The sequence below is a fragment of the Acartia tonsa genome, chromosome 3 (assembly GCF_053477335.1).
Source record: "Acartia tonsa isolate MP-2025a chromosome 3, ASM5347733v1, whole genome shotgun sequence".
Taxonomy (NCBI): domain Eukaryota; kingdom Metazoa; phylum Arthropoda; class Copepoda; order Calanoida; family Acartiidae; genus Acartia; species Acartia tonsa.
Window position 1 is genome coordinate 53,680,033 of NC_137262.1, and position 12,782 is coordinate 53,692,814.

A 12,782-nucleotide genomic window follows, 5' to 3' on the forward strand; every position below is an offset into this window, starting at 1 on the left:
CAGCATTAACAGATTATGTAAAAACTCACATCTCTATAGTTTGTTACATTTATATATCTTAACAAAAAAAAATAACTACAAAAAATGAAATAGAATCTTTTTTTAAACATTTAAATAAAAATACGTTTTGATACAGAAGTAAAAGACATTCAAGTACACTTTGAGATTGTCATTTTTATTTAGGGAGGTAAAGAATAATATGGAGATTTTGTAAAACCAACTTTCTAGGTCATTAAGAAACATCCTAAAATGTGTTTAAACCCATACATAGCCTCTTATAATAAGGTATTAGGAATCTCAATTCAATTTTATATCAAAAGAACGAAACTCAGAATATTTTTTTATTTTAGAAAGGGGGGAGGCGGAAGAGACACTTTTTAAAACTAAACCTAAAACTCAAAGAAACTCAACTGAATAAAGGGTTACAGCTCTGAGATTTGACATGGCAGTTGCTCTAAAGAGGTACAACGTGGAACTGTGAAGAAACGGCGTCGGAACTGCCGCTCCCGCCGAAACCGCCGTTTCCCGCCGATTTTTTTGCCTTTCCTTGCCAAATTCAAAGATAAGAAACAAAGGAAAGTGGAAGGCTGCTAATGCAGGAGAAGGGAAGTGTGGTTTTACTAGAAGTATGATGCCGTTTAATATATTGACATATTTATCATTTGTATATTTCAAGTCTCAAGTAAAAATATAAGGGAAATTCAATATTTATGAGAAAAAAAAAGTTTATCTCAGATGATTGAAAATTGTCTAATATGGCGAGAAAGGGCAAAAAATTTTGGCGGGAAACAGCGGTTTTCGGCAGGAGCGGCGGTTCCACTGCCGTTTCTTCACAGTTTTATATTGTACCTCTTTAAAGCAACTGCCATGCCAAATCTAAGAGCTGTAACTCTTTATTTAGTTGAGTTCCTTTGAACTTTTAGTTTTGGTTTCAAAAAGTGTCCCCTCCCTTAAGATGTGTTTGGTCTTAAAATTAGCATATAAAAATAACGGTAAAATGCAGTATTTGAACAGCCAAAAATAAGATTTAGATATTTATTTACTTCTAGGTTCAGGAAACTAAATAAATATGAATTTTTAGCTTTCTTAGAAGTTTGTAAATACATTAGAAACTTGGTCTTACTGGATGTAAATATTAATCCTGTCTCCCTTTGTTAAGCTACAAGGTCTCAGTTTGCATATGTATAACATTATTATCTTTAACATAAATAGTTTGCTCTATGACAGGTTCTTCATGGCTTTCAATGTAATTAAAACTTCCTGGTGGATTCTTCAGCGGCAATTCAACAGGCAGCTTACAACGATGTCTAAAACAAAATATAATCAAATACTTAATAACCCAAGAATAACATTTACAAAAAAAGACTTAAATTGAGAATACAACTATAGGAAAATTGTAAGATAGATTAAAATTCTCCCAAATGAGTTTGTTTTAATTATGAATTAGGGTTAAGATGGATATCTAGTTAAAAAGATCATGTAGGTTCTATTGTAAACTTAACTCTGTCTGAACATTTACTCTGTATTTGTGTTGGCTAAATATTTGTTTCTAGTGTTGTAGTACATACATTATTTTTTATTATTTCTATTATTAGTTACTTCGATTTTTGCTCGAAGATTTTGAAGTTTTACTGAAATTGATAACCTAATGGATTCAGCGGTTTGCGAGATATTTGTACAAACAAAGACACACTATGATTAATCACTATTTTAAAGTTTTATAGAAAAAACTGTGGATAAATCTAATTGTTTTAATTCTAATAATACTTACTTTTCTAGTTGAACTTTTGAGTTGCAAGGTTTTCCACATTCAGAACACATAAACTTTACTTCACCTAAAATGAGGACATTTGCGTTGAACTATCATTCAAAAGAAATAAATAAAACATGTGAAAACAGGTAGGTAAGTTTGCTAGAAAATCTACAAAGGGATAGTTTTACGAAGTGCATTTTTAAAAAAATAGTGAACTATAAGTTTTTTCTATTTTAAATAATGTAGTAGTGCATAATATTTTAAGTTATTGATTAAAATTAAAAGATTTGACCAGGGATTTTCCTTAAAAAATGAGTTTTTCATTTTTATTTTCAACTTCGTTGCATGTTATATATGGCAAAAACTTTTTTGTCATAAATACAACTTTAAATAGCATTTACTAGTTAATAGAACTTCAAACTTTTTATACAACAAAATACACATAACAACAAAGAATGACCAATAAAATATTTAGTATAGTACTTAGAGTAGTGATCTTTTTATATGTCTTAGTAGAATATACTAGGCATTGGATAGATATGATTGCGTTAAAGAATTTTAACATTGACCTGACCAAACTTTTTTTATTTGACAATATCTCAAAGAGTCAAAAAGTTAGTGATTTGACGGTTTTCTTTATCTTTTTAAAAAGAATCTATAGAAAACCTGTCCTATTATGAACCGGACGTTATTTTTATGTTTTTTAAGTAACTTGTCCCAAGGGGAACCCCTATTCAATTTTTTTATAACTCTTGTGAAATATGTGGAAAAATATTCTCTAATATTGGTGTTTTGGCTATACATATTTGGAAAAAAATAGACCATTCTCATGTAATTTATGTGGCAAATCACTTTAACTTTTTTAGATATTGTCAAATAAAAAAAGTTTGGTCTGGTCAATGTTAAAAATTCTTTAACATATAATCATATCTATCCAATGCCAAATATATTCTACTAAGACATATAAAAGTTCACTACTCTAAGTACCTTAACTCTTTAAATACACTTCGTAGAACTATCCCTATAAATATATTATTAGAGATCATTTGTAATCTGTAATTTGTAGTTGAACACAATTGCATTGCAAAGACTAACAATTTTTTGATGACTTGTAAAGTAGATTCGCTACAGAATTTAAGAAACTATATTTTTGTTTTGATTTTTAAATGTATCCTATTACATAAAGTAGTAAGCTTTTTTTGTCTGTAGCAAAGGATCTCGCTAACCGCTAAACCAATATGGTTCTTCTTTACAAGGAGGCTCCTTAAAGGTCTAAGTAAGGTTTTTTAAAAAAAATTTGTGGGGGGGAGGGGTATGTCAACCCTCCTATTAAAAGATTACCTCCCCCCAAAACTTTTTCTTTTTACAACTCAAATTTTAAATAAGTGGGGGGTCGATTTCTCCGCCCCCCCCCCCCCTCCATTCAAAGTGGCTATATAGGTTTCTAGGGGTTTATCAGCTAGTAATAACTATAACGTACCTGTATGTAATTTCATGTGTGTCTTGAGGTTGGAAGCTTGTCCAAAGTATTTATGGCAATATGAACATTGATGTTCTTTCTCTCCAATATGGATTTTTAGATGTGCCTTTAAACCAGAACTAAAATAAAGTACAAAATGAAATCATGGAGATTATGGTAAAATTATAGCAAGCCAAATTTTATTACGTGCATTTTTATTCATTTTTGAAAAAGTATTTCTAGGCTTTACAAGGAACTCTAACTTTGCGTGGTCCTATAAATGCAGGGCTATTCTAACCTTTAACCTAACTAACCTAAACTAAGCATCAATAAGACCATTTTTTCTTCTTCAAAAGGAATGTTATTGTTGATGGATTTTTTGTTGTTCAGTAGTCACAAGTTTAATATATTGTAAATTTCAACAGCTTATACAAATTAAATTCATAAGGGTAATCATTTTCTAAATGGTTAAATTACATTTTTTGTTCTTATGATACACATTTTTACCTATAAGTAAATCTTTTATTGCATTGTTGACATTCATGTGGCTTCTCTCCAGAGTGAACATTTTCATGTTCTTTCAGATGGGACTTTTGATAAAATTTCTTGTCACAAGAACTACAAGAGTATTTAAAATTTCCAGTGTGTGTCCTTTCATGGTGATTTACATGTCCAACCTGCAAAAATAAAAAAAATTAAAGCAAGAGCACTTTTTAAATACCTAATAGATTTTCCTTTTCATGTCTATAAACAATTGAACCTGTTTGAATTTCTTGTCACAAAAAGAACACTTGAATGGGTATTCACCAGGATAAATAGTACCTAGAAAAAAATTTCCTTTATTGAAAAAAAATCATACTAGGTACCTACATAAACATTTTAAAAAATACAATTAATTGAATATATCCCGTTTTCTAAACTATATTAAGTAGGTATGTTGGTTAAGTATTTTACTTTATCAATATTTATTATGTACCTACCATTATAATATTTTTTGGTTTTTCCTTCTTTAGTAACCTTTGTATTGGTTGATTTATTTTCTGATAATATTTCTTCTTTCAAGAGAGATTCATTAAGCTCTTCTTCATAATAATTGTCAAAATCAAGACTGTCCTTTACGCCATAATGCTGATCAGTTTGTTGTGTGACTTGATTGTTTTCCAGTCGAGAAAGAGCCAGCAAAGATTTTATCTAAACAAAAGAAAATTAAATACTATTCACAACAGTAATTAGTTAGGTAAGTATATGAAAATAATTAAAGATATGTAGATGTAATAAAATACCTCTTTTTCAGTGTAGTCTGGTAGAAAAATTGTATTTGTGGCAAACAGATTAAAATGAGAAACAGTTTCCAATTCAGGAAAGGCTATTCCGATCTATAATTAAAATACAATATATATAGCAACCTGCAACATAATTTTTATGTATATGATGTAACAGATATAAAAATGAATTATACGATCTAAAAAAAGTATTCATTTTACCATAAACTTTGGAAGCATGATTATATCTCCGTGTTGACAAATAATCTTTGTGTCTAGAAAGCTGTCTTTTACTTCCACATCCTTAAACAATGAATTAATCAATTACATTTAGCGCATAATACATAAAAAAAAGTTACAGAGTAGTAGAATATCTTCTATATAAATGGTTGTTACTTAGATACTAGGTACACTAAGATTGAAACAACTAATAGCGTGTAAATTAATGTGCTTTAATTAAAGATTATTGAATAGCCTAAAACCTGTCCATTTCCACTTTCGAGTTCTTTTCAAAGGCCATTAAAAGTAATGGTTTATTACAATTTATAGATCATCTTGTAATTGGAACAACGTACATACACTGATCCTATACTGCAATGTTAAATCTACAGTGACAAGAAAAAAAATTTATTACCTTAATCAAATTTTTAGATTTTTTCTTTGTGGTATTTGTTTTAGGTTTATGAGTTATGGCACTTGCAACTGGAGGCAACTTTCTTAAGTGATTCAACATCAATTCTGCGGCTGTTTTCTTTGAAACCTAAAAAGAACAAAAATTGAAACTTTATTCAGACGTTGCTCCTTAGAGAAAAAGGGGCATTCCATCAACATGATATAGTGCTTTCCCTCAAAGTGCTTATCGAGCACAGAACCATCTTACTATTTTTGGATACAAATTTAAAATAAGAGGGGGTGGTGTTAGTTTTCTCCCCTATGCAAAATCTCTTCGGGGACCGTAAACTCGCCATCCCCCCTTACTTTTTGATTTTTGCCAACGTATGGATTATCAGCCAATCAAAGTTTTAAAATTCTAGGTCTGTTGTTTGAACAGTAAATTCTTACCTTCTTAGAATTTCCTTCTCCTTTTGTAAGAAATGAACCAACCATACATTTTGTAACAAAAATTCTCATATGGGGTTGGCCGGATTCTTGGACAACCTAAATTATTATCTACATAATAATTTAAAGAATAGAGAGGGCACGAGCTATATAAATGTAACTCTACACACGAATTTGGGGACCCTGTGCCAACTTTCAAATGGGTTTGAATATTAGCCAATATTATTAGAGCCAAGTCGATACAAAAGATCCGAAGACAATTTGCTAACAGACGAAAAAGGTCCCAAACACTTGGGCCAGGTATTTTTCTGGGTTATAAATCAAAACTTTATCAAATACATGTAGTATTTTGATCTTCAAGAGAATTTATATTGTGTTTTAAAAATTGGTTAGGATGCTTTTAGTGATTTTAATGCACTAAGTTTAAGCTTATATTATTCTTGATCAATAATTTTTAAAAAAAATATTTCTCACCGAAAATTCTACAGGTAGATTTCTTTTCAGAGCTAGCTCGTGTACCAAGGATATCGGAGATTTTAGGTCATCATGTTCTGTAGCACCTTACAACATTAATTAAAAAACTAATAATAAAAATAAAAATTAATAATAAAAACGGATTTAAAAACAAGAGAATTTTTGGCGCAATCCCACTGAGTACCCATTTTATAAATGAATTAAAATAGGAGGGCGGGTTAGTTTTTCGTTTGAATGTACATAACTTTAGGTCAGGTAAAGATAGGTTATATTGGGTACTGGGTAGCCCCGAAGGTTTAGAGCCCCCACAAGGGTTAGGCATTCTGATATTATTAAATTTTTATGGTATTTATTTCATTAACGTTATCATAATCAGCTTGCTATTGAAGATTTCCATAAAAAAAACCAGTTGACCTAGGTAAATAATGACGAGAAGGGTGACGAAAAAAAGTTCTCTGAAGCTGTACATGTACTTGTCCATTATAATGTAGTCCATAAATTAATATTTTAACCTGGAACAAAGGGACTAGAGGTTGGATCTAGTTCAAACTTAGAATCTGAACCATTTGTTGACTGGATCTTGAGCTCTTTCAAAGCAAGGGAGGCAACATTATGCTTGGCTGCTTTCTCAGTGATGCCCTCGGCTATAACAGAAAGTCAGGTTTATACAAAATCAAAAACCCAACCCAACAAAAAATTGTAGTTCAGTGCTTAATTTTGGTATTTCAGAACTGTAAAAAAAAAACGTTTGTCTTTTTTTGCAGAACTTTACTAGGATGTGTTAATTCAAATTAACTTGTTTTTAAAGATATCTTAACTGTTACACATTATACCTGTAAATTCTTGTCCGATTTTTAGTTTGCCTTCTAATGCAGGACCTTGAACACCCTTGCCAGTCTGGTGAGGCTTTCTAAAACATTTAGTTGATTAGTAAGTAACAACGCTGAAGGTTGATGATTATATAAAAATCAAGGGAGTTGACGACGAGATATTTGGGGGAGAAAAGTGTGTTTAACTCTTCTTATTTGATCTCACCTAAGAAAACACATTTTTTTCTAAAAACTAAAAGATGCTCACCTATGGTTGAAATAAAATTTTCCATCTAAACCAACTAATGCTTTCGATTTCTACAACTAGAAATCTTACTCAATGATGTGAAACAAAATTACCCCTTCTATAATTGAAATTATTGATTGACAAGTTTGGACACCGCTAGTTCAAATCAACCAATCAAAATTCAATAAAAGTTTTACAGCAAACATTGGTAACGTGAATTTAAACCTTTGAGTACCAGTATAATTTAAAGTCCAATGTCCCCTCAGTCACTGAAATCTAAGACAACATTTTTGGAGTTTATTGATAAATAGTCTATTTTGTCTAAAAATAAATTATGCACTGTCTGGCAGAAAAGTTACCGGCCAGACTGTTTCCAAGGGCTGCTAAATCCTTCCCCGGTGTGAAGTTACCTGGTAACAGAATATTCTGGTACCTCTCCAAGTTTCATAGCCAATCCATTTAATTCCACGGTGGGGGTAACCATTTCTAAATCATAATATTAGCATGAATTTAGACATAAAAATAGAGATAATGCATTGATGTTTGAAATTAAAATGTCTGTACGTCTACTAGACTACTTACTATACATACAATATGGAAAGCATTGCTACAATCGATATAATATTACTTGGATTTTGAACCATATCTATAATACAAAGTAGAACGATGTCTGTCTGTCTGTTTGTTTGTCTGTCTATTTGTCTGTCTGTTTGTTTGTAGCGAAGGACCTCGCTAACCGCTGAACCGATCGGGTTCTCCTTTATAAGGTAGCTTCTCATATGTCCCGGGAAGGTTTATAACTATTTTCTTTGGGGGTGGAAACCCCCAACCCACCTAAAAAATGAAAAATACCCCCCCCCCCCAAAAAAAAAAAAAATTTCTTTTTAAAATTGAAATAGTGGGGTCGACTACCCCCCCTCCCCCCCCCCAAAAAAAAAAATTTCCCCCCCCCCCCAATTTTTTTTTAATTTTTCTTTTAAATCTAAAATACAACAAAAAATTGGTTTGATTAAACCAGGGGCGAAACCGCTAGTTTTCATATAAAGAGATACTCGCAGCTGGCTAAAATAACGATGCCACCCCCCATCCACACTCTTTACGTCATCAGCTCCCCTCTTACTGGATGAAAGAACTGCCCAATTAATGAGGTTAATATTAGCAACCTAAATATTACCCTGTAAATGGGTATTATAGGTATTCTATAAGTTTTTGTCCCTCCTAAACATTTTCCCAATGAAGGTGTAATCCTTGTTTAGATAAAACTGCAATTAGTCTTTAAAAGTAAAGTTCTTAACTTGTAAGATCTTATATTTAAAAACTAGCGGCTTTGTCCCTAGAAGCCTCTAGGGACACTGAAGGTAAGAGGGGGAAAAGTCGTTTCAAAAGAGTAAAAAAATATTTTTTTGGGGGGAGGGGGGTGAAGACACCCTCCCCAAAAATAGTTTAAAACCTTCCCAGGAAATATAAGAAGCTTCACTTTAAAGGAGAACAATATCTGTTTAGCGGTTATCGAGATCCTTTGGGACAGAAAAAAAACGCTTATTACTTTATATAATACTAGCGGCTTCGCCCCTAGCCTCTAGGGGTTTTGCCCGAAGAGCTTTAATCAAACCAATTTTTCGTATTTTCAGAGGGGGGGCAATTTTTTAATTTTTTTTTGGGGGGGGGGTAGTCGACCCCACTATTTTAATTTTAGTTTTAAAAAGTAAAATTTTTTTTTTTTGGGAAGGGATATTTTTCATTTTTTGGGGGGGTTGGGGGTGTCCCACCCCCCAAGAAAATAGCTTAAAACCATCACAGGACCAGTAGGTATAATCCCTGAAAAGTAGAGCCCAATCGGTTCAGCGGTTACTGAGATCTTAAGCTTCAGACGGACAGACAGACATCGTTCTACTTTGTATTATAGAATATAATAGGATGATCAAGCTTACTTGTGTTGGTATTTTTTACTTTTGGAGTTGGGTGCTTGTAATTAGTTTTTTCCAGGGCAATGGCGGCTGCAGCATGCTGCGCTTTCTTTATAGATGGACCAGTAGCGATATATTCTTCCTAAAAAGATTGCATAAGGTTTAGTTTCATGTCCTTAAAGGCAGGGTTGTAATAAAACTAGGTTTTTTTGGGTATAGTCCCTTTCTTGGCAACGCACCTTAAGGGGCGATTCTTCGTAATTTTCACAGTAGGTTTTCTCCTATTTCAAGCCCCTGCGTTGGGCTCTAACCCTGCGGAGCTAATTGTCTAACCCTGTGGGGCAATCACCTAACCAAGTATAAACTAACCTAACCTAAAATAACCTATAAAAAGCCATTTTTAAAATACGACGAATCGCCCCTTAAGGGGCGTTGCCACGAAGGGACTATTCCCGGTTTTTTTAATTAAAGCCCAAAAACCAGCAACCAACCCACAAATAAAGACACAGTTTTATTGGGTTAATCAGAAATTTAAAAAAAAAGGCTTTAAAATAAACTAAATAATGATTGAAACTGATGGTTTTAGGGGGTGTTACCCCCCCCCCCCTCTAAAATACTTATGGGTGGGATAAAACTAACATTTTTGGCCTTATGATGAATATATTCAACCAAATAAGAGAAATATTGTGGGAATCCATTTCCATTTACAAAATTTCGCTAGGTACTTACTTAATAAAAAAAAACATGAACTTAGAATAAAACCCCAAAACTAACAAGAATTTTATAACCTACCCAAAACCCAAAAAAAACGGGTTGTTGGTTAACAACCTTGCTTTTTTGGAGATTTTTTTTGTTTGCATTAAAGTAACACAAACGCAAAATGATAAAAAATAAAATGTACCTTATCTCCAATTTTAAGACAAACAGTGAAAGATTTTTTATGGGCTGGTCCTGTTTCATCTGTTAGTTTGTAATGGTTCTCAATCTGAAAAAAGAACATGAAATATTGATTACTTTAATAAATATAATAGGAAGTAACATTATTAGATATTTTTAATTGTTGTGGATAAACGTAGACTCATTTCTTGAATTTCTGTTGATAGACAATCAAACGCTGCTCATAATTTCATTACCTACAGAAAATAAATAACTTCAAATGGGTACTTCCACGGAAGACATTTGAACATAATTTATTGATTCATGTAGTTTTGAAATCATACTCCTGTGATTAATGCAGTTCTATGAAATGCACCTTGTCAACAACCACATCCGTATAAAGCTCATTTTAATAGTGCTTCAAATTTTCCACCTTTGTAAGTTTGTATTTTATCCATATGCTTGAGAAAGGTAAAGTAAATAAGACAAATAACGGGAATTTTGTTTAGATAAAAAAAAACAGAAGTTACCTTATTAAATCGTGCAAGTTCGTTGACCAAACACATGGGGGTTTTCTCTTTCAACCCTCTACTTTTCTGCTTAGCAGAAACTGAAACATCAGCTACAAGCGATACATTAGAAGTCCTACTCTCTGACGAGGGCAACATCTTCTGGACCCCGGCCAGGGGTTGAGGTGGACGAGAATATTGATTAGGGGGCGGAGCCGGGTGGTGATGTCCGCTTCCAGTATTACTACTAGCCACACTTCTGTATTTAGTCATGTTTTGTTGACCTCCACGTTGGTGACGGGGCGGGTAACTTGTCCGTTGACTATCCATGGTTTGGCCAGAACTGCTGTGCTGATGATGAACACCTCCTGTTCCAGATTGACGGTGGTTGGGAGGGCCGTTTGAAGTGACCATGACAGATCTTGCAGATGTTGGGGGTGGGGGAGGACCATATTGGTTCATTAGAATGTGATTTGAAGAAGATAAATTTGGATGTCCATGTCCTTAAAATAATATTTATTCAAAGAAGCAAAAAACAGAATGCGATTGATCTAAATGAAAATAATGTGATACATACCTTGAACTTGCTGGTGTGAATGATTCATCTGTTGTAAAGGCATCCTACGCATGACATGATGTTGTCCTCCCGTGCTGTTCTGAACCTGCATGTGATGGTGACCTCCTCCATGGTTACTAGTACTGCCACCTCTATTCTGCTGCATGTGGTGCAGTGAAGGTGGAGGCATGCCGGGGGTCCCGTGCCCGTGGCTGTGATGCAGCTGGTGCCCTCCTGATGAGGATGGAGGACCTCCAGGTGGTAGTCTCATTCCAACCTGTGCCATCTATAGGATAAAAAACATAAAATTATAAAGAGAAATAGAAATAGAAGTATATATAGGTATGGGTACGTAAAAGGACAAAAATTCATATTTCTAAACTTCTTTAAAATTAAGGAGGTATTGCTTATTTTCCTTTTCATTTAAGATTGTGCTTTTTTTTCGAAATTCATGATACACGTACATTTTGATTTAAAACACTTAAGCAGTCTAATTAAGCATTATATACTAACGATGTACTCGAAACTTTAAGGTACGGTGAATATAAATTAAAGTAAACATTTTTACAAATTGTGTTTAACATTGTAAATATAAAATAATACAAGGATGACAACATCCATAAGTAGCGAAGCTGAAAAATTATGAATGGATATCAGGAAAAATTACTATAAAGCAGTGTCATACAATAAACATTAATCTTGATAAAATAGGGAAATCAAAAAGCCGTAAAAATCACGCAACCTTAAAAATCACAAAAATTTAAAAATCTAGGAATCGATCTAGCACCGCAATTTATAGACAAATCTTAATGAAACTTGATAAAAATATGTAGAATATGAGCATATTCAATCCCTGATAATTTAAGCCGCCAATCCTGAATAGGAATCGAAAAAACCATAGAAAACCTAAAAATCTAGGACTCGATCTAGCACCCCAATTAATAAATAAATCGCAATAAAGCTTAAGGAACTTATGTAGAATGTAATTCTAAGCAATCCCTGAAAATTGCAGCCCATTATCTTAAAAAGAAGTGGAGAAAATCAAGAAAACATGAAAATCTAGGAATCGATCTAGCACCCCAAATAATAGACAAGTGTACAAAACAATGTATAGATTAGATGGGCATATGTTATGAGAATCTTCACTAAAAATTTCAGCTGTCTATCTTTTATAGGAGCCGAGAAAATCACGTTTCCCCCACTTTGTCTCAGACGGACGGACAGACGGACAGACAGACGGACGGACATTTCGAATTATAGAGTAGCTTCGCTACTAAAAATAAATGGACTCGAAAATATCAATAATCTGATACCTTGTTTCCATCGATATCTGTGGATATGAATGAGTGTAGATGTGAATTAGATTGGCTTAATCCAAGCAGGCTAAACAAAAGTATCACAGTCTTGGTCATTTTGTCTGAAAATAGCAAAAATAATACAGAATTAACAGATTATGTAAAAACTTATATCTATGTATGTAGTTTGATACATTTACGTATCATAACAAAAAATTCAAAATTACTAACGAAAAGTGAAATAGAATCTTTTTTTTACACTCTTTAACAATACCTAATCCTTTATGATACTAAAGTATAAAACTTTCAGGTATACTTTTTATTTAAGGAGAACAGAAGTAATGTGGAGATCACGTAAAACCAAGTCTCTATGCCACATTTAAACATCCTATACTAAAAATTTACATAAGGTATTACAAGGCTCAATTCAAATCTATATCACAAGAACAATACTCAGAATATTAATTATTTTTGACATGATTAGTCCTAAAATTTGAAAATAACTGGGTAAAAATAATAACAAATAACGATAAATACCTAAATGAATAGGTATCAATATTTAGCTTCCTTGGAAGT

The 12,782-nt window shown here is 32.7% G+C and overlaps 1 protein-coding gene across 2 annotated transcripts; it reads right to left on the bottom strand.

The window, feature by feature from the left end:
- Positions 1-78: 78 nt before the first annotated feature.
- LOC145315000 (uncharacterized) lies at positions 79-12,699 on the bottom strand. Of its 2 annotated transcripts, XR_013877902.1 has the most exons (20): positions 12,225-12,699; positions 10,933-11,197; positions 10,377-10,858; positions 9,872-9,955; positions 8,995-9,112; positions 7,474-7,549; positions 6,841-6,917; positions 6,520-6,651; positions 6,008-6,093; positions 5,537-5,632; positions 5,109-5,234; positions 4,697-4,777; positions 4,496-4,588; positions 4,193-4,403; positions 3,973-4,034; positions 3,720-3,889; positions 3,234-3,352; positions 1,772-1,835; positions 1,105-1,307; positions 88-224 (listed from the first exon to the last, which is right to left on the bottom strand). XR_013877902.1 is itself a non-coding variant. In XM_080155070.1 (19 exons), the coding sequence occupies exons 1-19, from the start codon at positions 12,321-12,323 to the stop codon at positions 1,160-1,162; spliced, it is 2,589 nt and encodes an 862-aa protein (XP_080011196.1). In that variant the 5' UTR covers positions 12,324-12,699; the 3' UTR covers positions 79-1,159. The 2 variants fall into 2 exon arrangements, 1 of the variants encoding a protein (XP_080011196.1); XM_080155070.1 differs by having other exon boundaries at positions 79-1,307.
- Positions 12,700-12,782: the final 83 nt, after the last annotated feature.

Coding starts and splice junctions, on each gene's coding strand:
- LOC145315000 (XM_080155070.1), bottom strand. CDS start 12,323: ATGACCAAGACTGTGATACTTTTGTTTAGCCTGCTTGGATTAAGCCAA. Junction 6,918..7,473: donor CCAGAATATTCTGTTACCAG/GTAACTTCACAC, acceptor TAAATGTTTTAG/AAAGCCTCACCAGACTGGCA. Junction 1,308..1,771: donor TCAAAAGTTCAACTAGAAAA/GTAAGTATTATT, acceptor ATTTTGTTTTAG/ACATCGTTGTAAGCTGCCTG.